The sequence below is a fragment of the Astatotilapia calliptera genome, chromosome 2 (assembly GCF_964374335.1).
Source record: "Astatotilapia calliptera chromosome 2, fAstCal68.1, whole genome shotgun sequence".
In the NCBI taxonomy this organism is placed as follows: Eukaryota; Metazoa; Chordata; class Actinopteri; order Cichliformes; family Cichlidae; genus Astatotilapia; species Astatotilapia calliptera.
Genome location: NC_137423.1, coordinates 22,530,914 through 22,556,300, shown reverse-complemented (window position 1 = coordinate 22,556,300; position 25,387 = coordinate 22,530,914). Strand labels below are relative to the sequence as shown.

Sequence of the window (25,387 nt, the reverse complement as noted above, 5' to 3'; positions counted from 1 at the left end):
AGGTCAAAGTTCATGTAAACAACTCTTCTTCAATCACTCCTCCCTGTTGATAGTTGAACTCTGGCACGGTGAAACACGTGACACCGTGAAGTTTTCCACGACGAAAATACAGTGAAAAGGGGAGAAACGAGCACGTGGGACCGACTGCCCACCGAATCCTCGAGCGCTCGCTCCCGTCGCTGCTGCTCGCCCCTGTGACAGGTAGCTAGCAAGTTTTGACATTTCTGTGAAAGTACTTTTTATGAACTCACTTGCCTACAGTATGATTTAAAAGGTGGAGAGAATGTAAAAAAGTTTTTGTTTTTCTTCTTTGTAAATATGTAATTAGAAAATTAAAGGTATCGAAAATTACACCTGTTTTCAATAGAAAATAATGTTAACGCTAAACGCCTCGGCTTGTTTGTCAACCGTTCTTTGTTTGGTCATTTTGGCCAGCCGTTGAAGTTAATCCTTGTATATACTGAACCATTTTGTAACTACAGTCAGAGGAGAACTGCTAACAGACCGTAGACCCCACAGCGACTTCAATGAGCTTTTTCTTTGCTATTTGTAGCAACATCCTATGTTTACTCCTGAAGAAATTGTAGACCTGAGTGACTGCTGGAGGAGGCCTCACACACGAATGGATATCCGTCGGGTTCAGGGGTCGAAGATGTTTTGATCAGAAGTTGCTGTACTAATGACCATCCGTGTGAAAGGGCCAGGGAATTATAGTGCTTCTCTAAACGCCACCTAGCAGGATTCATTCTATTTTTGATAACCCCTGAATAAGTTAATTTATGATAAACTTTCAGTTGGCACAATGTAGGACTTAGTGTTGTTAAAATTTCAGCCACATGTAGCTTTCTGTGAGTATGGACATGTCTCTGTGTAGTTGGTGTTTGCTCATTGCTTTGAAGAGAGCAGACTGCACAGGCTCATTGGTTTAACTTTGTTCCCCTGGGCTGTCTGACCAGCCTTTTTCCCTGAACAGAGCTTGCTGTTTTAGTGTTGGACAGTCCAGTGACTGGGCTTTTGATGGCTGGTCCTGCTACTCATAACCACTCTCTGTGTGATACTGATATGATCCAGTCAACCAGGAAAAGGCCATTTGGGGCATTGTATGCCGTGCCCGAGGGGCTTCGTGAACAGAAAAGCATTGTTCTGTTGCTCTCACTCCAACTTTTAAATGTATAATTTAATTTGCAGGCAGTAACTTGCACTACATTGCTCTGAAGGAGAACAGAGACACTTAAATGGATCCCTTAATCAAACACATTGCGATGTTTGTGTTTTAAAGCTGCTTTTAACTTTTTGCATTGTTGTGTAAGACCAGTGTTTTTCGTTGTTTTTAAAAAGCTCCAATCATGTTTATGTCAAGATCAACAGGATTTAAAAGTTGTAGGACTCTTAAAACCAAGAGCGGGGTTAATAACTGTGCTCCATACCATGATTTACATCTCAAGTCAAGATTGGACTGCCGTGTCTCGGGTCACAGGCCTTGTATAGATTAAGCAGAAATAGCTTGGGTCTTGGTGGTCTCAGTCTCTGGTGTCACATCACTGTTGTCATTTCAGGATCAGGTGTCAAGTTGGCTGTGTCATCAAAGAATGATGTTGTCAGACTGAAAACTGTGTTTTGCCATCATTGTGTGAGTTTGAATGCAAATTCCAATACTGATGTACGGTTAAAAACGTTCATAGTGCAACTTTCTCCTCTTGCTAGGCCTCACATCATTCTGCTCTACTTTTCATTTATCCGTTGCTAAAAAAGCCGCCTGATCCATTCCCTCATAAAAGAGGGACTTTGGCTGCTTAGCAACAGTGAATGCCAAGTCTGTCTGGCAGCCCATGGCCACTCCCCTCGGCATGGATAAGGTAACGTGTTGCTCTCTGCCTCACTTGATCCTTTTGTGAACTTGGGGAATGAACCTCTGCAGTGAGCACTGCCTCTAGCTGGACCTTTGCATGCTTGCACAGGCGGAGCAGTGTGAAGCTAAGTTACTGAGTTTGTCTGAGACAGGAGCTGGTTAGATGGATTGATGATCCACTTCTGCAGCAGGCCTACAGGACAATCACGTTACCTCAGGGAGTGAAAGAAGTGAAGCTAACAACTGCATGGGGGGGGGCACTCTCACTCAGACTGTGATGTTACTGATGCACGGCTGATTCTGAACACGAGGACAGAGGAGCGGTGGGATGGCGATAGACTCTCAGCCAATTGCCTGCTTAGCTGGCTGGATTTTGGACTTTGCAAGGAAAGTAGTAATTGGATTGTCTGTGAAAGGCTAAAACGAGGCGAATGGAGCTACAAAAAGTGCAATACAGTAAGCTTAAAAGGTGACTAAAGATATTTTCTTTCTTACTGTAAATCTCTGGATGCAGAGGATGCAAATGGAGGTATTGAAAGTTAGTTTATACTGTAGCCGAGTACCTCTCCTTAAATCTTTGTACACAGTTGTGCTTCCTTCTTTGACTGTTCCTTATTTCTGTTCACTGTCTCAGTGTCTTGTAACTTGAATCTCTTGGTTTTATTTACCCATAAACATCGTCAGGTTGTCAGCACATTACATAATACGCCATGCCCAGGCTTATTTGTAACAACCAAAACAACTGCTCTTTGTCATTGGCCTTGAAGGTGCACTTCCACAGTTCAATGTGCACGTCAGCTTGTCAGGGCTATATATTATACTTCATTGTAGAGATTGCAATGTACAGTAAGGTGTGTTCTCTCTGCCTGTTAAACAAACACATTCATCGAGTTTTTGACCACTGATCGTGCTGATAAGATTCACTGAAACTGTTGGAATTTTTTCAGCTCTGATATTGAAGGCGAGGCAGGATATGGATATAACGCCATGTTTCTTCAAAGAAATAGGCTGTGATTTGACTTCTTGAGGGTTCAATCCTATGTGTCATCATAGGATTTCCCATTTCAAAGAGTGCTTTATTTGAATAAATGTAACTTCATTGAACCTTTTTTAAGGTGATTGAGATATTTTTATACAGATTTTTCTTTTTTTAAATAATCTGCAGGTGTCTGTGCAACTGCCAACTTGTGTCATACTTCAAGAAGAGCCAGGTCTTTGCACAGGGAAAGAAAAGGGTCATTTTTCTGGATTGTTTTCATAATGCTGCAAAATATCTTGGCACTAAAATACGCAAATAGGCCAAAGGCTTATAGGCCGTTTCCCAACAATGGGTGGCGGGCACTTAAGTTAACAATGTTTTCCCATTAAAAGGATGAAAATGATGGAAACAAAATGTAAAAAAAGTCAGTAAGGATGTTTTTTAAAAGTAGCTAGTAGACTGTATGACTTTATCTTTGTGTACATCCAAGTGTTAATTGTTCTTAAAAGCAATAGCAATGCTAAAAGCTCTTTGTGTGTGCATTTTCAAGTTGTTGGTGACCCAATGTCTGCTTTTCCTGTCATCTGTACCCCAGTGGATTTTGTAGTCGTGGCTGGCGAGCTCTGCAATCCAGCCTGCTTGGATAAACACAACAGTGCATAGCAAAGCTGCCGAGACAGTTCATTCATGTTTTTACTCTCACACGAGCCACGGCAGAGTAAAAACATCCCTCCTAAAAGTTGGTCCATCCTTGCATTGAAGCCATTTTTGAAATCATGATTCTACAGAGACATCAACACTGACTGTGATATTTTCATGCAGTTCTCAGTTTAAATATAAAATGCATCATGCTGAAAAGATTACAAATTGTTTGGGTTGGTTGTTCACACAGGCTCACCAGTTTTGCTGAGCTGTAGATTCAGTTTCCTGCTCTTAGCTGACATTAGTGGCATCGTGTGTTGTTTTCTATTTCAAGGTTCAATAAGTTGTGTATTCAGAGTTGCTCTTCTGCTTATCTTGGTTGTAATGAGTTATTTGGGTTACTGTTGCCACAGTTGGCATCAACAATCATGTCCCGTTAAAAGTCACTTGCATTGCCTTTCATTCCCACTCTGATGCTGAGGTTGAAATTCAGAATATTTGTCAAATTTCTTGGTTTATTAGATATTTGCTTTATGGAGGAGTTAAACAGGTGTACATAATGAAGTGGCTGGTCAGTGTATGTTGGTGCTTTTATGCTGTTCTTTGAACATACAAATGTATTGACAGGCTATGGTGCTGCTTTCACCAAAATGGTTTCTTTTTCTCCTCTTTTACAGAAATCCTTCCCTGGTATCAGATTTTAATGGGCTAAAGTGCTGCCAGCTGAACCCATAACTGAAGCTGTTCAGCACTTGGGATACACAAGAAATAAAATCCCATCAGAATTCTTAAACATGGCCAGTGACCAACCTGAAAGCATGGTGCCTCCACCTCACAGTGACATAAAGCTGATCCTTTCATCTGAGACTCACCCATCCACGCCTGTGTCACCTGACTCCAGCAGTAGTATTTCGTACATGAATGTCAGAGGAGCCAGCAGCTCTGCTGACATTAATGTACTCGAACATTGCCTTAGTCAGTGCTCCCCTGTGGATAACCTTTACAATACCACCTTAACACATGGGGATGTCTTCTGTGGTGTGACTTCAAACTTGAATCAAACCTTCATTGCCACACCTGTGAATGATGGCATTAATTTCTGGAAACAAAACTTGAGCCTCATGAGCAATGAAGACGTGGAGGATTTTATTAGGCACAGAGGGGATGAAAGTAACAATACTGTAATGTCTCAGAGTTCATGTGGGGCATCCTGGAGGGGATCCAATGAGAATGACTGCTGCTCTCTGAGCTCTGGGGAAATGGTAATGAGGAGCAATAGTTTCTGTCTGGAGAACCAGTCACTCTTATTAGTCTCTTCCCTGGAGGAATCATCCATCTCTCCAGCTGCACGTCGACCAGAATCACCTGCTGTATCGAACCTGCTGTCGACCACTATTCTGGGCGTCTGCAATAAACCCGCAGAGAGAGTCTCAGAGGAGAACACAGGCCATCCTTGTCTTGGTGTGACTTTCATTCAGGCAGACAACAAGGAGCTCCTCGATGAGGAAAATGAAATGGCAACATCGAATTGTTTTGTAGCTTTGCCAAATGAGAATGAACGGGGGCTTTTCACAACGTTCATCTGTGAAACCTCTCCAGACTGTGGAAAAGAGGCAAACTGTACCAGTGCTGAAGCAGAACCTTTGCCCCCATTTTCAGCGGCATTTACACCAGAACAAGGCAAGACCTTTGTGTCCACTCTGTCAAATACGCAGGAAATTGATGAGGGTGTTTGCACTTCCACTCCGGTGCAAAACATTGAGAACAAGATAAACGGCCTCCCCTCGTCTCCATGCATTAGAAATGTGAGCAGCCCAGGATGTCACCCTGTTAAACAGCAGCAAATATCTGTCACTAATAAACAATGTTTAGACCCAGGACTGCCACCTACAGCAAGAAAAGCTAAGAAAATAGAAATTAAAAGGTTTCCCAAACCTGACTTCAGTCATGTAAAATCCAAAGTCGTAACAAGAGATCCACAGCAAACCTCAGTGCCAGAAGTTAATTTGGGGAATAAACGTACTGAATCCCTGAGAAGAACCCCAAATGGTATGTTTCCTGCCAAGAGAAGAAGTAGCACTACATCTGATTCTGCCACCAGTAAAATATTTAATGATGGACAGTTAGAAGTGGATGCTGGAGCTGCTAATTTGGGATTAACAGTGACACAGTCATGTGAGCATACTGCTGTGGATGGCCAGGGCAAGAGCAGAGAAACCCCAGCAGGCCAGTGCAGTAAACCCAGCTTTCAAACAGAGGGGCCCTCTTCCAGCCAAGTATCCGAAACCTCAGCACAGCACGCTTGCAGCCAGAGCAGCTTCTCATCCCTAGAAAAATCCCCGGGTAAAAGTGGCCCCAAACCAACTCCAAAGAAGGGTGTGTCAAACAAAGCTGTGGCCAGATCAGGCTCATCTTTGGGTCAGGACAAGTCTTCTGTCTTCAAGACATGGCCTCGCTGCTCATCTGAGAGTTCATCATCAGCGTCCAGGACACCTCAGGAGAAGCAAACAACTCTAAAGTTCTCAGCTAGTTTTAACATTACTAAAGCCAAGACCCACCAGAGACAAACCAAAGCAAAGAACCTGAGCTGCTCTTCCCAGAATAAACAGGCTATACACTCCGAGGACCCTACTCAAAACTCCTCCAGAGAGGTCAAGAAAATAAGCCTCGTGGTGAGTAGATGGAGCATTGATTTTGAAGGTGAATATGTATGAGTGTCAGAGGTGGGGGGGGCTACAGGGGGCTTTTTCTTGTGTGTTGTAGTCCATCTGGGCCAAATGCACAAGACCTGCAGACTAAGTGAAGAATTGTTCTCTTTTCAGGCAGAGTCAGCAAGAGCTCATTTGGATGATGGTAAGACTAGATGTGTACCTTGGCGACCATCCCCTAGACTTGCTAGGAGAACACCACTTTCACAACCTCCACCTGCCAGTCCCAGACCAACCACTTTGTCAGCCAGGCAGAGACTGGGATCCCTGGGGATGAATGAAATCAGGACCCCTAAAGCTGTAGGGAAACCTCAATCCAAGCAGACGAGCATTACAGGTATGGGTCATGTTTGCTTGATTAAACCTGTTATGTTGAACTTGTTCTGTGGCAACAGTTCAGAAATGTTAAAAGTTATTCTTTATTGTCTTGAGGAAGCCAAAGTTCACCTATAAATGCATTAAAATACTAGACAGGAGGCCACAGTCAATGCCTTGTAAAAGTAGAACCTAGGGATTTCTTAACTGGATTTTTCGATGTTATGTAAACAGAATTGTGTAACAGGCCTTTTTAACCTTTTGGCTCAAAGCACCACAGTTTCTTTTCTTTCTTTTTTTTTTTTCCAGGAAGTTGGGCATGTAGTCCAACTGATAAAGCAGGACTATAAATATTTATAATATTCACCCAATACTTCAAGAAGTAACGACTGCAAATTCATTACTTTTCAATGTGCTTTCATACTAGAATTAGGTTGTCATGACATTTCCTTTCCACTAGAGGGTGACATTGAGCAAAGTCTGTCACAAATTATTCAGGTGTTTGTCAAAAATGGACAGCTTGCTCAGCGCTATTGTTAGATGAATCCTGAGGAAAGGAGAGAGACTGTTCATCTGATGGGAAGCGGTCTGCAAACTGGAAAGTAGGGGAAGGAAAGGGAGTTTTTGAGGTTAGCAATGGTTTGAAAGGAGGACAATATTTAAACCAGTTGGACCTTTAGTACAGTAAAATGTCATGACCAATGACATTGTCATTTTTCAGCTGTACACACAGCTTTAAATTTAAATTGAGCTACAGCATTTTTGTTTATGGATTGTTGTTAGGATTGTTTGATTTTTAAATATTTAGAGTTGGTAAGATTGCAAAGTTCCCAAACTTATGTTTCAGTGACTGTTAAAACTGAAAGTAGTCACACTTTCGCATTCTAGTTTTGTGCAATTGAATGTGGTTTTAGTTTTAACTTTTAAAATTATCCTTATTTTTATCTGGATCTGACACATCAAAAATACCTAGAACATGACTCTTTATATGTATTAGTGAGCTTATCCTTAATAAAGAGGTTCATGCTGCTGACCTCATTTCCTTCCCCAGGCTGTCAGAGAGCACAGGCAATAGGAGAGCCATCCCTGGGATCTGCCTCAGCAGCCAACATTGAGCCCCAGGTCAATGGACTACAACCTCCTCAGACTCCCACTCAGCCCTCTGTTATAGGTCCTCGGTCCACCCCTGTTAGTAAACTACCACACAGGACTTTGGGGCCTTTTAGGAGCCTTACTCAAACCAGTGTTCAGCATGCGCTATCCCAAAGCTCTGGGAATACACAAGGTGAGATTATTAAGAATTTTCTGTCGCTTTTAGAAATAGGATATTCTTTCTAGAAATAGTGCCAGTATGCTGTTATATAAAGGTATAAAAACAGTTATGAACTGGTTTCTGGGATTAGCCATGATGTTTATTGGAGGGTTTTTAAGGACACATGTGGCTAGGATGATGACCTACTTTGCCCTGGCTAGGATTGGAATCTCCCCTTGGGCAGTCTTTCTCTGATTGCAATCCTCCACCTCTGCTATGATTATAGGTGCTTGACATCTTAAACATAGATTTTTCTGATTTCTTCTGAAAGGATGTAGAAACATGTTAAACATAAAGCTGAATGAATGAACGGAACCCCAGGAAACTGGGAAAATGATCTTCATTGTAAGGGTTATCTGCTTTGGAGTTCTGAACAGCCAATCAGAATGTACTGATGTGTCATGAATAGATGGAGCAATGTTTTGATGTGAGCTTCCCAAATCCTCAACAGCATAGAGCTCTCTGATTGGCTGAGAGAATATATTTGTCTAAGTCGGGGACCCCCTTGTTGGTTGTCATGGCAACGGCTCCTATTCCACTCTAGTTCACACGCAGTGTTGCCTGGAGGAGAAAGAGCAGACATACACTACAACTGATGCCGTCTGAGGTGGATTCAAAGGAGCGTTTCTTCTGTTTTTTGATTGAAAACCAATGGCTGGCTACACTGGGCTTCGAAGCTGCACCTGGACGGAATTTCCAGCTCATGTTTTCAACAGTTCTTCTTTACTTACACAAGGCAGTGCAGCATCCAGCTGTGACCTCACTCTCTTGACCTGCCTGCTCATTGGATCCTATCGCTTTTGCATCATCCCTTTGTTAGCTGCATTTAATGGAAAAGAGAGAAATCTGTGGAGAAGTAAGTTGGGCTGGCAGCTGACTCATTAGTGGGGTTGCCATGGTGACTTATTTACTGTTTGGGATCTTATCAATTTGGATGACATAACCGTTTGTTTGGCGTGCTAAAAATTGTAGATTCAGTTCTTTTTGCTATTGTTTTGGTCATTTTGTCATCAACATTCCTTATAATACACTCTTCCAATACTTAATTTACATTGTTACATTCTACATTGCACATGCTAGAACTAAAATATTCTTTGTCTCTAAATGGCTTCAAATGACTTTCTGACAAATTACCAGTGATGCCAAAGGTTGTTATACTAATTCCCAGTGAATTTCCAGAACATCATGACATACATTGCAGTATTTAACCAGTATGTCTCTAATGCCTCCAACAGTTTCTGGAGGAGTTGCACACAAAACAACCCCATTCAAATCTGTGGTACTGAAAGCAAGGCTCATCTCGACCTCTGGGAAAAACACTGGACCAAGTAGGATCACACTACCACACGCCACACATATCGCAGTCTTTCATTGTAACATGTGATTATATTTAAGCCTTCTTTGAATAACAATTGATCACTTTTTGAACAGGACATTCTTTTTTTTTTTTCTTTTTTTTTTTTAAATCTATCTTTCAATGACCTTCATAAATGTGACCTAATCTGTTAAAGTTTGTATAGTATGGTAACGATGCTTGATAAGCACTGTTTAGTCTTGATTAAATTAAACTGTCTCCTCCTCAAACTAGTTTTGTGTTTCACAGTTGTCATTCACTCAGCAGGCAGTGTGTCACCTTCATTATGGGTCAGATTAACTCCAGCCTCTTTTCTCTCCTGGATCTTTTGCTTGTAACAGCTTTGTCTACGGTAAACAAGCCTGCTGCTTCCACTGGAAAAGGAGCATCAAATTCTATAATTGGTCCTCTGTTAAAGACAGCTTCTGCAAAACTTGCTCGATCAACGCTGGTTGGATCTGGTAAGACTCGTTTTATTCTCTCTGTATTTTACAGAATTTTTAACGTCCTTGTTTGTATTTTCTAAGTCTAAACTAAACATCAGCATGGTGTAGGTTTTGTTCCATTTGATAGTGTGGCGGACCAAAACTAACACAGTGCATTATATACTATTAAAGTATAACAGCAACAGATGAAGTTTTCCTTTTCTACATTTATAGACCTATTAAACTATCAATCCATCCAATTGCTTCTGTTTGAGTCGTAGGGGGAGCACGCCTCCCTCTCTCCCAGCCACCTCGTCCAGCTTATTTGGAGAAACACCAAAGTGTTCCCAGGGCAGCAGAGAAAAATCTGTCCAGGGTACCCTGGTTCTACTCCGGGGCCATTTCCCAGTAGTATATGCCCCGAACATGATGCCCCAGAGGCGTCCTTGTCAGATAGCTGAGCCACCTCAGCTGGCTCCTTACAATATGAAACAGTAGCAGCTCCACTCCGAGCCCCTCTCTAATAATTGACCTCCTCACCCCTAGGACAGCAGTCCTCACTCATGCCTTATCGACTGATCTAGCTGCTATTTAAAGAAATCTATATGTAAGTATAAATACAACGTAGACCAGGCAAACAAATTGTGCAGACAAGCTAGTGTGCTGTCTACTAATGACTAACAATTTCATATTTCCACTGCTGCGAGGAACGTGTGGCATATTAGTCAACCCAGCTTTTAACTTGAGAGTTGCTCGCTGTGATTCATACGCAGTGCTTGAAATTTCAGGGCTTCTCATCTCTTGCTGTCTTTTATGGTGTCAGTGGATTGTGTCTTTGAGCAGAAGCTAAACTGGAACACACATTAAATTAAACCTGATTTGTCATCATACTGACCTTGCCATGAGCTTCCTGTTATCTATTACTATCCCACTGCCAGGGACACAGGGAAATAGAGTAATGCCTTGGCAACTTCAAATTCCCATTGGCTGATGTTCTCATGCTTGCTCCTCCCACCCGTTTTAATGCTCCCTAGCCCCACCCCCTCTACTCTCTCCCCTGGCATCCTGGCAGTGCTACAGCACCGCCATCATCCAGCTTGGAGATGCTGCTTTACTTTGGGAGATTTGTGCTTTTTTGTGAAAAGCTGACGGCTGACTTTACAGAGGATTAAGAGATTTTTGCTTCCCCCCCATTCTGCCTTTATCACGTCTTTCAGACTGTGCCACGACCAATGGCCAGGCTTTGACCCTGTACTGTTCACAGCTGGGAATTAATTTTGAGTTGGGACTTCTGCCATGCCGAACTGGGTGCCCTCACTTTTTTCAAGGCCATATCAGTGGAGTAGCTGTTACTACTGCTTTTTATTGATTTATTTAGTAATTTTCCATCAGACCTCATCAGTGCTGCTGTTACCTGAGGCATGATGCACTGAGAGGCACCACAGCTCGTGGTCCTTAGCTAGCACCAACCATCTGAATCGTGAAACTGGTTTTTGATTTTTAAATCAAACTGTTAGCTGAAGACTTTGGTTCTTTTGCATTGTTTTTGAGATGTTATGGTCGCCGAAGCTCTCCTTGTCCAACATCCACGTGCGTCTGACAGCCAAAGGTTTACTCCGAAATATTCAGCTGCTCTCAGGATGCAGGAAGAACACTGTGGTTTTCCAAGCAGGTCTGTCAGTTGTTTTGGTGTTAAATATTGTTGTCAGTGTTATTATGACATTTTGAGCAGTTTCTGTGCTGTTGTATTTAAGCCAATCAGTTTGCCTTTCAAGTAGATATGTGGTGTCAGTTTATGAAATCCATTTTTAGCTATATACTAATTGGCAATACAGATGGCTCCAAAGCATGTGACCCTGGGCTGAAGTATGCTAGGAATGGAAAAATTGAAGAATGATTTAACCAAAAACTGTAATAGTCTTTGACATTCAGTGTTTGTTTATATTATCTTCAAGCATTGATTATGTATCCAAATGTCCCACTTCCCTTTCATGCTTCCTGGGATTTCTGAGACTCTTCTTTCAGTCAAATGTGCCGGGGTTATTTTGGTTCTTTATGTCTAAGTGACTCCATGGCAGTCTTGTTGTAATTGTAGAACTGCATGTTTGCTTAAAGCTTTTGTACGTTTTTTTTTGTTTTGTTTTGTTTGTTTTTTTTCTCAAATGTGGTAAATTTGTTTTATGAAGCAATTTCGGAAGCACTTTGTATCCTTCTAGTAATTAAATAGTATCATTTCTTTTTTTAAGTTCTAATCTGCTACTGTATCACTGATTCACAAGTATTAAAACTCGTGCATTTTTCTTATTTTCATTCATTATCATACTATTAGAGTTGTGCCCCTTACTGTATCAGCCAAGAACTGTAACAAGCCCCTGATTGTGAGGGGTCTCATCATCCATCATGCTTTGTGCTATGATGTGATATCTCCTCACACCAGCAGAGCACAATGCTGTGGAGTCATTAAATCTCTCTGTTTAAGTATAGAAGTTAGAGTGGTACAGTTATCCTTCTTTGAGTCTGAAGTGAAATGAGAAGCTTGTCATTATTTTGTATTTAGACACTTGGATGAGAATAGCTGTAAGTCCTGTGTTGCTATGGAGCAGTAGACAAAGAAGGCGATTATGTGCTTATGTAAAGGAAATTAAATGTCATGTGGGTGCAGATTTGTGTGTTTATGTAAAGCAAAAGTGACACGATGCTTTTAAAGCATTATAGAAAGGTTTAATAGTGACTCCCTGACAATACGTTTGTTAATATTTGAATATTTCATTAATGTTTTGAGTTTGTATTAGTGTTACACTGGGTCGTCATCACAGGAGAAAAGTGAATGCTTCACTGAAACATAGTTTTACAGCCTGAAATGTGTAAATGTATGAAGCATATGATACAGTAGATAATCTTTTTTCTTTCTCTTCTATACAAGCACGTTTATATAACATGTTGGTGAAGTTGAGATGTTCTCTATTTGTTCTAGTTTCCAGCCAGCAGAGGGCGTTGTAATTCAAACAAACCTCTGCTAGGTTTGTTCAAAACATGCAACACACTTTTAGAGTTCCAATTCAATTTAGTACAACATTAAAAAGATATCAGAACTATGAACAAAATCCATATTGAAATACTTGGCCAAAAAGTGTTTCATGTTTTAGCTTTGTTTACAAAAAAGAGAGTGTAGACACTGAAGTCTGACGGAATGTTTGTAAGACGTTAAAACTGAAAACAAAAGCTTGGAAATTTAAAAACGTGTTGGGGTTTTTTAACTACATATCTCTATTATTTCAGAAAAAATGTTTGAATGGTCTTGAATCATCTGAGTCCCAAACATCAGTCTTTTATAAACATAACTTAGTCAGGATCACAAGTCTTGTGGTTCCAGCTACACGATGGTGACAATTGCTAACCAAACATCTAAATATTTAGAATCTTTCCGTGAATGATGCAGTATGTCCTTTTTTTGGCTATTTGATAGCCTCAGTGAAGAAAGGACAGGAAAGCGGGGGGCAGAGAGAGAGAGAGGCAAAGACATGCAGCAAAATGCCGCAGGTCGGACTCAAACCCGAGCCGACCGCTCTCAGCCGTATGGCATGTGGTCGCCCGCTCAACGCACTGAGCTAAATCAGCGCCCATGCTGCAGTATGTCTTAACAGTTGTAACACATGTAGTTGTTGCAGAACAAGACAGGCGTTTTGTTTGTCTTAAAGGCTGTGCCCAACGCTCGTGCTGAACAGTTTACTCTGGCAGCCGTAAAGTAAGCTGCACATCCGGATACAGAGCTTTGAAAACTCAAGTCTGTCTTTATGACGCCAACATTTTATGGCTGCAGAATGATGAATCTGTTTTTATATAACTCTAGTTTCTCAAAGCAAGATTGCATCGATTTCATCCCTCCAAAATTTGATTAATGAATGAGTTGCTATCAGAATGTTTAATTTGACTCAACAATGACACTCTTACATACAAGTTCAAGATCAATGTGACTTAATTCAAAAAATGTATATTGACTATTGACTATTGTTCAATGTCTAAACATCAACCTGAGGGAGGCTTACCCCTGAAAGGTGATAATTAGTCCCAGAGTAATGAGTCCCACAGGCAGCTGCATGTAGTAGCAGTATATTCCAGTCATTAAAGCTAGGATTCCTGATATGTCCCAGGCTATTTTCACTACTATGTTATGAAACTGTCTCTTAAGAGCTAGCATGATATATAAACATGTCCATTAGTATCATTGTAATTGATGTTGGAACTTTTCTTTCTTTTCTTTTTTTTCCTCCCCCAAAACAGCATGTGTAGTGAAATTTTCAGTCAGGTGTTCCTCTGTTGTAGTAGAGTAAACGATGTGAACTGATGGTAGCTGTTGCATATCAGTGATGTATGTATAAGGCTGATGTAAATCAACGCTGGCCTTGCTAAAATAAGCTGTCCTTGGAGACCAGTGCCTGCAGAGCACTAGACTAAAATCTAATTGTATTCAGTGAATCTATTTTTTCTTTTTTCCATTTTTCCCTTCGGGGCCATCAGAGGAGCAGCGCTGGGATTCATCAGACTGCCTGATTGGACAGATGCATGCATAAGTGCTTTGACTCGGGCCTTGTTGCAAATGTGCGCCTGACATGAGTGTCGTGATTTATACTGTATTGTCAGACCACCTGCAGTGATTATGGAGGGGAGTTTGTTGATGATCGGGGTTGTCACGACACTAAAGTCCTTATTTTATTTTATTGTATTTTTTTTTTCCCACAGTGGACAAGAACAAATCCAAAGCTGGCTCCCACCAACAGCAAGCATCACAACAGAAGCAGAGCAACAGGCCTCAGGATGCAGTGCCAGCGAGTCTTACAGAAGCTGACAGAATAAACCAGAACGTCCAGCAGCTCAAAGGACTGCTGAGAGCCAGTAACTGTAGATTTGAAGCACTCTCCATAGTCTTGCAGCAAACATTGACTGGGGTAAGAATTGATTTATTTCATAAAAACACTTTCATTTGTAGTTTAAAGTATATTTTATGACACACATTTTGTTAGTTTTGAGACATGGCAATCATTAACCAAGTTCAGTGAGTTCAGCTCACAGTAGTTTCTTATGATCATCTGTTTAGAGTAGAAACTAATGTTGTTGAGCAGTGAGTTTGACGTTCCAGTAAAACACATAAAAAAATATTGCTCTTTATATTAAGCTAATAATTTTTCTACACATACATGAGTCCATTGTGCTTGAATCATAACTACAAGTGTTGTAACATCACATCGTGCGTTCTGACAGAGGGGAAACTTAATGGCATTACTGTTTTGCGCATCTATCCTAATAGTCGTACTCCACCCAACCATCAAACTGCCTTATTTAGTTGTCAGAGCAAAACTATGTAGATAATGTGAGTGAAATTGTTTCTTTGTTTGAATCCATGTGTTCTTAAAGAGAAGAAGTACTATCTGCAGGACACAGTGTTTCAGCTCTCTGGGTTGATTCAGTAATGCCCTTGTTTGATTACATCATATGTTATGCATCAGTGGCAAAATGTCTGGTCTGGTAGGATTGTTCTCTCCTGGTCACTTTGTGTTTTGCAGTGGTCAGACGCTGATATGTTTGTGTCTGTAAATCTTCATTTAGCACCACGGTGCTGTAAGCTCAGTTTGTTGTGGTGTAGTTAGGGCGCTCTGCAGCTAACAGTATTTTCAGAAAACGAAGCCACTGCTTCTCTCAGCTGTAATGCATGCAGTCACCTTTGAAGTTTTTTCTCCTTTGGCCTTAATGTCAGCAACTGCTTTTACTTCTGCCTTACTCCAGATTTTGACACCAGACAAATTTATCATTACTGTAGTTACGACAGAGTTCATATTTGGCCAAGAGAAACCTCAGAGGACTCGAGTCTAGGGAACATTTTTGTCTCCATTTAACATGATTCATCATTCTAACCAATCAAAAAAACAGCAATAACTTCTTTAAAAGCTTGTGTGGTTTACTGCACATTATTTCCCCCTGAATTAATTTTTCATTACTTTGGATAATGTCTGAAGTTTATCTGCTAGTTTGTGGAAACATCTTCTAGTTCTTACTGATCTGCAGTATGAATTCTTCCCCACAGAAATAAAAGCCAGAAGGTGGAGCATGTTCCTGAAGTATGGAGTCATGCCTTTCCTTATTCGGGGTGGAGTCAGTTTGGTGCAGGTGTCCAACTCTCACCATTTCTTTCTCCCTACTTACCCGATGCTCCCACAAAATGGCTAAAACTCTTTCGGTTCACTTAGTTTGAAAGGCCAGTGTCCAGTAGCACAGATAAGTTATAAAGATTAAATTTAAGTGATCATTATTTATTTATTTATTTATTTATTATTAGTTTGTATCTGAGAAGCTGATTCATTGGACAGCCTCAGTCTAACCAGAATTTTAACCCTGACAATGGATGTGGTCCACCTGGTGATGAGCACTAGAAATTGGCTTCAAAATGATTTATATATATTTATTTTAGTAGCTTGTGAATATTTTTAAATCAAAACTTATTTTTTTTGTTTACATGAAAACATAACAGATTTTTTTTTTCCATGTGGTCTCGGTGCAGTCATGAGGAAGACATTTGGAGCAGAATACGTTTAAGTCGCTGCTCGTGTCATGTGATGTAATGTGACAGCTGGTATGAGGCACAGTGTGTGATGTTGTGTCACTGATCTTTGCCTCATTCCCCTCTGTTTGGACGGCTGGGTTGTGAAACTGAATGCATCAACAAATATTAAAAACACGCTCGTTCCTCTAGAATACAAAAGTCTCCTCCCACTGAGTCAGTTTTAACTATTGCATGTCCTGCTTCGTTTTGCTACCCCTATAGGATGATACTATTTAATGCTAATGCTTGCTGTATATCAGACGCAGGGACTTGCCTTTTTATATGTAATCTGAAGTCACTGAGGTTGTGCGATACAGATCTAGTGATTTTTGAATGTCGGGTGTATTAATGTTCAGATACGCTTTGAAATCTGGTGGTCACTGATCATACCAAGAATAGCTAGCTGGCCCTGGCCCTGACACTGTGAGAATGCCCCAGCTGTTGACTTGATATGGTTATGAACAGCAGCCAAATGCTAAGCAAGGACTGTTTCTTATCATCTGTTTGGATGGGGTGTTTGCCATGCCTTCTCTTAACACTTTCCCCACCAGACTGTTGTTTTGACAGGGTGAAAAAGAAATGCTATAAGACTGGTTTCCTCTTAGCACAGAAATGGAAGCACATTACAAAAAATCAAAAATACGACCTTTATTTATTTAGCTATTTATATGTTTGCTTGTTAAGTCTCAATATTTCCAGGAGACGGGAACGTGATCTACATCAGTCATGGTCTCAGTTGAGCTTCATGTCATCCTACACCTGACATGGATCATAGTTGTATACACAAGGGACATTTCTCCTCTCTGGATTGGGCTATAAGAGTTGTGCAGTGCAGAGGCTTGTGCTGAGTAATGATATCAAATTAAATTAGCGAAAGCATCCACTGCCTAACAAAACAATCTGTATTTTGGATAATGAAGGAGATTTTTTGCTTACACTGTAGGGCTGCATGGTAGCAAGTTGGGGGTTTTGTTGTTGTTCAATTTCTGGGTGAAAATCATGTAAATAAAGAAGAATAAAAGGGCACTGCTGCATTGTAGTTGATGTGAACCAAAGAGGAAAACAAGTTTAACTGTAGACATTTTCTATACTGCCAGCTAGTGAACAAATAATATTTGAATGCTGGTGAGCAACACGATTTACAGTCAGTGAACATAAATCGTGTTGCTCACACAGAAGCTGGAAATTTCCTCTGTCACAGCATTGTATCATCACCTTATAGGAAGACAGTGCCTGTGCAGCCTGTAGCTCTACAGCAGGATGTAATATAATTGTGCAGAGGGGTGATTTAATCTGTTTGGATGAGTAGTGGGGGATGGTGGTAATGAAGCCTCTCCATGTATCCCACGGGTAGGTCACTGCACAGCACAAGTCCTGCTCCAGCAGCCTGATGTCAGACAGCTCTGAAGAATTTATCTGTTTGCTCCACTCCGGCTGCCTTTACTGCTGTCTTAAAGTGACCTCACCTCACTGAGGAGGCTGTTCTCATGCACACTGTAGCCTGCCCCTTCTGTTATTTTAGATGGAATACGGTAATGCACTCTGCAGTCACTCACCACAGCCAGGGGAAGCGGCTTTTTCAGTCCTGCCTCAGATGTAGTCAGAGCAGTCTGGGAGGAGGTGGCGCGCCCACCTGGACCACTGTCTGTCCTGGAGTACGCAGGGGGGGGACTCCAGCACCCAAGCCTCTGGCTGAGGCTGGACAATGGGCTGTTCTGGCAGCAAAGCATGCCTTAGTGCTCCCTGCGCTGCAGAGAGGGTAACTAGCTTCTACATTGTTCCACTCTGCAGTGAGGAATAGATGCAGGACAGGGTGAACACGTATTTGCTAATGTAAACTGATCAGTGAGGTGATGTTTGGCTTGTCTTACTTGCCTGATTTTTCTCATATCCATAATTAAATAATGCCAGGTATTCGGTGTGTTGTGCACAGTGTCAGGTTGTTGATGCGAATCGGGACAGTAAGTGAAACGTAATAGACGGGAGATAAACAGTTTTTGGATCATCTATGCGTCAGTTTGAAGTCTTGCAGGAGCACTGCAGCTACAGCACAGCCTTTCCACTGCAAAACTGACTCAGAAAGAGAGAAGTAAGGGAGTTTCTTCTCTCTTTTCTTTTTTCAGTTCCTCTCAGTATCACTTGTTCTGGCTTTTTCTTGTTAGCTGCGTTTGCTGGTGGTGGTGGTTGTTGTTGTGGCTGCTGCTGCTCTTGGTGGTTTTTGTGTGTATTTCAAATGCAGTATTTTAGTAGGAAAACTGCAGTAATTGGATGATTGCATTACTTGCATTTCCCCTTTTGTAATCTTGACTGTCACAATTTAGTCTTGTTACTGTGCTGGAATAAAGCTGCAGAAATAAATGCACGAGTATGTGTGTGTGACTGTTTACCTTTTTCTTGCTTGCAGCGTGATGAAGCCACACAGCAGTGCAGGGAGCTGTCCCAGGAGCTGGTCAATCTTAGAGAAGAGCTGGGTAAGTTGGGTCACCTTGGCTTCATGTTAAGTGTTTGCAGTGTTTAGCTGTGTAAAGAAACTCTGCTGGTGCAGGGTTTGCATTTAGTTACTTTGTCTGGATTTTTATTTTTAATCCCTTAGGTTTGGATTTTTGTTCAGGTTGGTAGAAATTAAGGAAATCTTTAAGGGTGATTTGACTTTATCTTTAATGCTATGCCCTGTTTGCTGTCACGGGTTAAATTTTATATGTGTTTCATGACTAAAGATGATCATTTCCAGATGCAGATAAAGCTTTGACCACACAGACTGTCCATTCAGCACTTTCTTTACTTAACTGTTTTGTCCACTGAAAATCAGTTGCCAAGGCAAGTAGTTGGTTACGTTTAGTTTTTTTGTTAGTGATTTCCATTTCCCACAGCGTGGCAGTCTGACCTCTGAACCCACACAGGAGGGGCTGGTGGAATGCCACACCACATGAGGCCTTGTGAATTCTTGGAGAGAGTGATCCATGTTTTATGTCCAGCTTAAGTGCTGTCAAACAGGCCCGAGCACACTCAAACATGGCTCACACACCAGCCTTTATCTCTTTTACCTCAGGCAGCAGTAGTACTGTGGCCCCTCCCTCACAGCCGCGGGACTTCCACATGACTGCTCTTATATGCTGAGCGCTGTTGTATTTGCACTGAAACACATTCTTCATCTTTGGGAAGCTACATTCACCTCAGGCAGACTTTTTGTAAACTTGTTTGGATGTGTGAAGTCGTTGGAATTATTCTAGGGATATTGTCTCTCTTTTAGTTAATTTCCTTGTATGTGTACTTTACAGATTCTCTACTTATCCAAGGAGCAATTTGTTGATGGTATTTTTGCATTGCTTCCAAACCCCATCTCACCCAGACTCTGAGCCACAAGGTGTTTTATGTGGAGGGGTTTGGACATTAAGGTCACATGACTGCAAAATGCTTTGCTCCTCTTTGTTGAACTATACGTGCCAAAGCCTGATAGATTGTCCCTTCGTTTGCTTGTCATCTGTTCCTGGATCTGCTGCCATTATTCCACTCTGAATAAGGCGGCTCCTCATTCTCAGGCAATGAAATGTAATTCCTTGACTTTCCTTTTTCTATTTTTCTATTTATTTTTTTCATTTGGTTTGGAAGATTACCTTTTGTTTGGAAATGATCTACAAACATCCACTGTGCAGTGACACCCTGAGAACATCAAATTGTACCTGCCACACATGTGTCACTACAGAGCAACATCTGGATTCAGCATTTGACAGCCACTGCTGCAGGTGCACATAGTTGCAAGTCCTGAATGTTTGAGGGGTTTTTTTGTCATTCTTATTAGTGTTAGTTGTACAATAAACAATACATTATTGTATTATTTGGTTCAGTCTGTTACTCTTGTTTTGGATCAACTGTAACCCACATAATTTCCTTAGGAACTATTAAAGTATTCTGATTTTAGAGGAGCACAGCCTGTTTGACATGGAAGAAGTTTTTGTTCTTCATAACTGTCTTAACACTATCGCAGTCTCTCTGTAGTGCACTGACTGACCTGCCAGCTGACAGATATTTGCACTGTTTGTGCACAGACACTTGAGCTGCAGACAGTTTATGGAGTTTGCTTCTCTCACCCACTTCAGCCCAGATATAAACACTTGTCAGTGGAAACAGTTTGGAACTTGTCAGGCTGATTTGGAGATGGAAAACAAAAGCCATCAATGGCAAATAAAGGATAAAATGGCCAATGATCATCTTGGAAATGGTTTAAGAAATCTGCCTTGAGATGTTGTGAAAGAATTTGGACTCATTTCTATTTCTTCTTGTGTCTGGAATTGACATGCAGTGTAGCTGGCATCAGCACTCAAGTGTGCAGGCACCTCCCCTTGAAAGTCAGTTTTTCCATTCCTTTTTGGAGAGCATTTGGTGACACATGTTCGCATCAACGAGGACTTTGCTAAAAAGGCTTTTATTAGAGGGCACATCAGATTTCTTACAGTTACTAATGAAAATTTTCCTCTGACTTTGCAGCTGTACAGACTGATATTTAATAAACAGAGTAGCTGAATACAATGCAAGCTGTCAGCTTTCACCAAGATAAAACTTTATCCTTCCAGTTTCCTCTGTTCATTCATCTGAGCATCTGGAGAAGGAGAATGAAGAGTTGCGTGTTGCTCTGGAGGATGCACTGCACAAACTGCAGGAACAGCACCGTAATGACCTGGTTGAGCTGGAGCAGAGGCTGCAGGCCTACTACCAGGCTGAGAGGGACAAAGTTCACTGTGCCTACCAGAAAGAGGCAGACAAGTCCAAAACTGTCATGCAGCAGCAGGTTTGTCTCTACAGCACCTTCTGATTCTTATTTTGGGAAATTTTAAGATGATTTACAGCCTAGTCTAGTAGTCAATTTTATTTAATCCTGTGGGGAAAATTAACTGACTTTTATGTTCTGTTTAAAGATTGAAGAGCTTAAAGTAAATCATGAAGCCATGAAGTTGGACCTTGAGAAAAGCCATGAAGAACAGCTGCAGTGTGTTAAACAGCAGTATGAGATGTCACTGGAAGGTGAGAGAACAATCCAAATATATTCATCACCTGCATAATGCAGGCATTAAATATTGGAACATTTGTCTTTGTTTTTATTCCATGCATTTTCATTGTGTTCATTTCATTTTGTGATACTGGAATCTGCAAACCTTTCAGAGCTCAGGAAAGTCCACAACCAGGAGCTGGAGGCTTTGGACAAAACCTTAAAAGATGCTGAAGCCTCTCTCTCTGTGAGCTTCCTCTTCTGCTCTTTTAAGTCATCTTACAACAGGACTGTAGCTTACTTTGTAATGGTTTGCTCAGACTTTGTTGTGCTGTACATCCACAGAGTCAAATTGAGGAGCTGACCTTGGAGAATAGTGCTCTAAATGAGAGGCTAACTGCTGAGGAGAGGAAGAGGAAAGAGCTGGCTGAAAACAGTCAGGTACTCTGTGCTTATTATAGCTCAGATCTGATACAGAAGCATCTTGTGACTCTAGTGTCGTTTCCCCCTGAGCATGAAAGATTTAAGATAAAATGGGAACAGATGCAAAAATGTCTTCATATTTTCTTAGAGGATTTCATTCTCAAGTCTGCAATGATTTGTGTTTGTTCAGTAATTAACCCTCATTAACTCTTCTCTACTGTATGAATAGGTATGAATTGAAATGAGTTAATTTCTGCTACATATGCACTAGATTCCCCCGCCCAGAGTTAATTTTCCTGCAGTGCTGTTGTACAGTAAGGCCGCCACTCCTCATTAATGTAAAGTGGCTCTAACTGTACTCTGTATTGTCCCCCAGCATAGTTATTTAGGCTAACTACCTCACATTACCTGTCACTCCATATTTGTTATTAATACACTTATTCAGAAAAAAATGGCACAAGCAGCAGTTTAATAAAACGACACATGATCAGTAATGGAGTGCTTCATTAACCACCGCCCCACCCATATATGGTCTGTTATTATTTATTTATTTATTTATTTATCTTCATAAAGGATCCTAAGCAATTTCCCTCTACTTTTTTTCACTCACAGAAGGACCCTCACACTCTGTATCTGGAGCAGGAGCTACAAAGTCTCAAAGTGGTGCTGGATATCAAAAACACACAGGTCCACCAACAGGAGAAGAAGCTCATGGAGATAGACAAACTGGTCAGACGATAAAGAAACTTAAAGTTCAGCACTGCTGCTGAGACTTTCCCTTTTAAACTCGCTCTTTTCATTCATTTTTTTTTTCCAGACAGAGAAAAATGTAAAGTTAGACGAGAGCCTTAAAAAAGTCCAGCAAGAGAACGAAGACCTCAAAGCCCGCATGGAAAAACACGCTGCTCTTTCAAGGTAAGAGTCCACCATATGGGTTCATAGTGATTAATTCCACAGAGTGAAGCACCTGAACAGCTGCCTCAGCTCAGACTCATTTTAAATTACTGCATTCATTAAGTGTAATGAACACCAAGCTTTTTTCTGTGTGCCAATATAATTCCTAACCTCTAATGCACCTCCACTTTATTCCAAAAACTATCGATCACGCCACCATCCTGATACCGCAGCTACTCACAAAGATTCCAAATATGTATCGAAAAGTGACTCATATTCCCTTTTCCATCTGAGGAGGTCAGTGCGGTTGTAGAACTGTTTTTTTTGGAATTGCTTTTACGACCCTAATTCCAAATAAAATTTGGGATGCTTTGTCTTATCTTTGTTGCCGCACAAAGGAAAATGCCAAAAAGGAATATTGTATGGCTGAGGCCGTCGGTGAGCACAGCATTAAAAACAGGCCTGATTCTGTGATGCTCACAAGCATGTCTAGAAATGACTGTCTGTGAACGCAACTCACAGGGCCTCCACAGCATCCCAACGTTTTGTCAAATAGGGCTGCAAAACTGACCTTTATGCCTTCAGGTGGAAGTTACTGAGATTCAAACTCATCCAAATATAGAAAACACACACACTTCAGGTGTGTGTGTGTGTGTGTGTGTGTGTGTGTGTGTTAAAGTGTGCACTTTGGTCATTAACACTGGAAGAGGCCTGCTAAATTAATAAAGTAATTCTCAGAAGAAGGCAGCAGTGATAATTTCATGGTTTCATCCAGGAGATGAAGCTGCATCACGCTTGCTCGTGTACATATTTCAGGATGTCAGTTTGAGCTCTTGTTTTCAGAGCTGGGGGCACATCCGAGTAAGCAGAGACTTTATTTTATAGAGTCGACTGACCCAGACAGCATCTATCTGTGCATCTACTATTTTCCTATCGTTGCATATTTGAGTTGTGAATGCACTTTGCTGCCAAGTACAGTGATCTGATTGGTCACATCTGTTGATTTGGATCCAGAAAATCTGAAAACTCAAGCTTGGTTTGGAAAAAATAATAATAGGTGTCCAAAATAATATTATTGAAACATAAAATATTTATACAGATTTTGTGCTTCTGGTGTGTAAAGGCCTTTAGTCTGTGTCCAAATTTGACATAAAGTCAGTTGTGATATAAAGTGCAGCGCAGATGTCCGAGGATGTCTTAGAAACATTAATATATTAACCTAAAACTGTAAAATTGGAAGGAATCAAGTGTAAGAATGTGTATATTAATGAAACTTGTCAGAGAAACACAAAGACACGAGACACTGCTGAAGAATTTTAGATCCTCCTCCTCTCAGCATACGGAGGTCAAGGGAATCTGTCCGGAATGCTGACCCCATTTCCAGAGAACTGATTGGCCGGTAGGTGATGTTTTCATACGTGGTACCTGCATATCTGGAGCAGGTTAGCCTTGCAGCATAAGTGACTGTCACAGTACACCCCAGTTTAAAAAAACTGTATACGATGAAAAGCTTTGTTCAGGCCTCCGCTTGTCTTGTGTTGATGCACCGCAGGCAGCTGTCGACAGAGCAGGCCATGCTGCAGGAGTCTCTTCATAAGGAGTCCAAGGTGAACAAGCGTCTGTCCATGGAGAACGAGGAGCTGCTGTGGAAGCTCCATAATGGAGACTTGAGTAGCCCACGCAAGGTGTCTCCCACCTCCACCTCTCCCTCCCACTCCTTCAACTTCCAATCACCTCGCAGCTCTGGCTGCTTCTCCAGCCCTCCCCTGTCACCCAGATAACAACGGGCTCCTGCTTCCAGGAAGCAGAACACTGCATTTGAGTTATCCGTCTGGACTTAAGAGCCATCTTTGTTTCCTTTGCATTTAGCGAAACATCAGCCTGACCTTGGCTCATTCAGAATGAGCCGAACTCTGACACTGCAGAAATACAGGAAAAACAACACTGCACAGAAGCACTTAATAAGGAAGGCCACGATGTTTGCCTTTAGAATTTGATTCTTTGGATGGAGGAAAGAGGAAATCTCAGGACTTCTATGTAATGAAACACTTTGTTATTTGTAGAGGCTTATCTTTGCTGAAGCTCGGCATACACACACAGTACATGCAGTAAAATACATGCATGTGTACATTTGCGGGAAAAAGAGGAAAAAAACCATTAAACTTCTTATGCCGATTTTTTTTTTCTTTCTTTTTTTTTTTTTTTAAATTAGTATTTTCTTTCTATAAAACTAATAAGTATGTTCAGAATTTCCTTGGTTATGTTATTTTTTTAAGGCTTTTTTTTTTTTTTTTTTTTTGGTAATAGTTGGGTTCTGGATCATTTGTGGCCTTGTACGGTTTTGTTTCAATGTTTATTTGACCGAGGGACCAGTCAAAGTCTCTTTGCATGTGTAGCCCGTACCGAAGCCTCCTAACACAGCTTTAAAGTCAGCGTCTGTGCAAAGAGCTGACCAGAAGCAGCTTTGCTCATCTGTGTCAGAGACTGTATCTTGGAAATGTCTGAGTATTTTTGTTTTGAATTTATATAATAGATGTGCTGATCCTGTTTGAAATAATCTATTAATAAAGTCTTGTATTAAACTGAAGCTGTGAAATGGATTGTCAGTCAAAACTAGTAAAAGTGGTACCCACATTTTATGATGAAGCTCTACTCGTGAGCTTTTCTAAGGAGATATTGAAGTTTAAATGCCAAATTTCCCTCACTCTAGTTGACTGAAATGCTATGCAGTGTATATACTGGGTCCAACCTGTTAATGCTTTTATAAACCACAAGCATTCATTCATAATCCTAATCCAAAGTATATTTCAAAATCCTAACCACCAGTAACTTTTCAGCAAAGTGGAAATATCAGCAAGTGTTGCACTGGATCAAAATAAGCTGCAGGCCTCAGATCACATTCCACAT

The 25,387-nt window shown here is 41.1% G+C and overlaps 1 protein-coding gene across 5 annotated transcripts; it reads left to right on the top strand.

Moving 5' to 3' along the window:
• The first annotated feature begins 63 nt into the window (after positions 1-63).
• Positions 64-25,067, top strand: mtus1a (microtubule associated tumor suppressor 1a). Of its 5 annotated transcripts, none has more exons than XM_026187800.2 (15): positions 64-201; positions 4,148-6,142; positions 6,293-6,515; positions 7,545-7,778; positions 9,041-9,133; positions 9,501-9,620; positions 14,325-14,530; positions 18,584-18,650; positions 20,751-20,965; positions 21,093-21,198; positions 21,337-21,410; positions 21,509-21,604; positions 22,199-22,315; positions 22,404-22,501; positions 24,033-25,067. In XM_026187800.2, exons 2-15 carry the CDS (start codon positions 4,265-4,267, stop codon positions 24,259-24,261), a joined length of 3,756 nt encoding a protein of 1,251 aa, XP_026043585.2. In that variant the 5' UTR covers positions 64-201; positions 4,148-4,264; the 3' UTR covers positions 24,262-25,067. The 5 variants fall into 5 exon arrangements, with proteins under 5 accessions (XP_026043585.2, XP_026043593.2, XP_026043599.1 ...); XM_026187808.2 differs by lacking the exon at positions 64-201 and adding an exon at positions 2,179-2,318; XM_026187814.2 differs by lacking the exons at positions 64-201; positions 4,148-6,142; positions 6,293-6,515; positions 7,545-7,778 and adding an exon at positions 8,370-8,661.
• The last annotated feature ends 320 nt before the right edge of the window (positions 25,068-25,387 follow it).

What these genes read in the sequence shown, in the direction of transcription:
- mtus1a (XM_026187800.2), top strand. Translation starts at nt 4,265, where the DNA reads ATGGCCAGTGACCAACCTGAAAGCATGGTGCCTCCACCTCACAGTGAC. An exon ending in AAACTGTCATGCAGCAGCAG is followed by an intron (nt 20,966 to 21,092) that starts GTTTGTCTCTAC and finishes TTCTGTTTAAAG; the next exon opens with ATTGAAGAGCTTAAAGTAAA. An exon ending in TCATGGAGATAGACAAACTG is followed by an intron (nt 22,316 to 22,403) that starts GTCAGACGATAA and finishes TTTTTTTTCCAG; the next exon opens with ACAGAGAAAAATGTAAAGTT.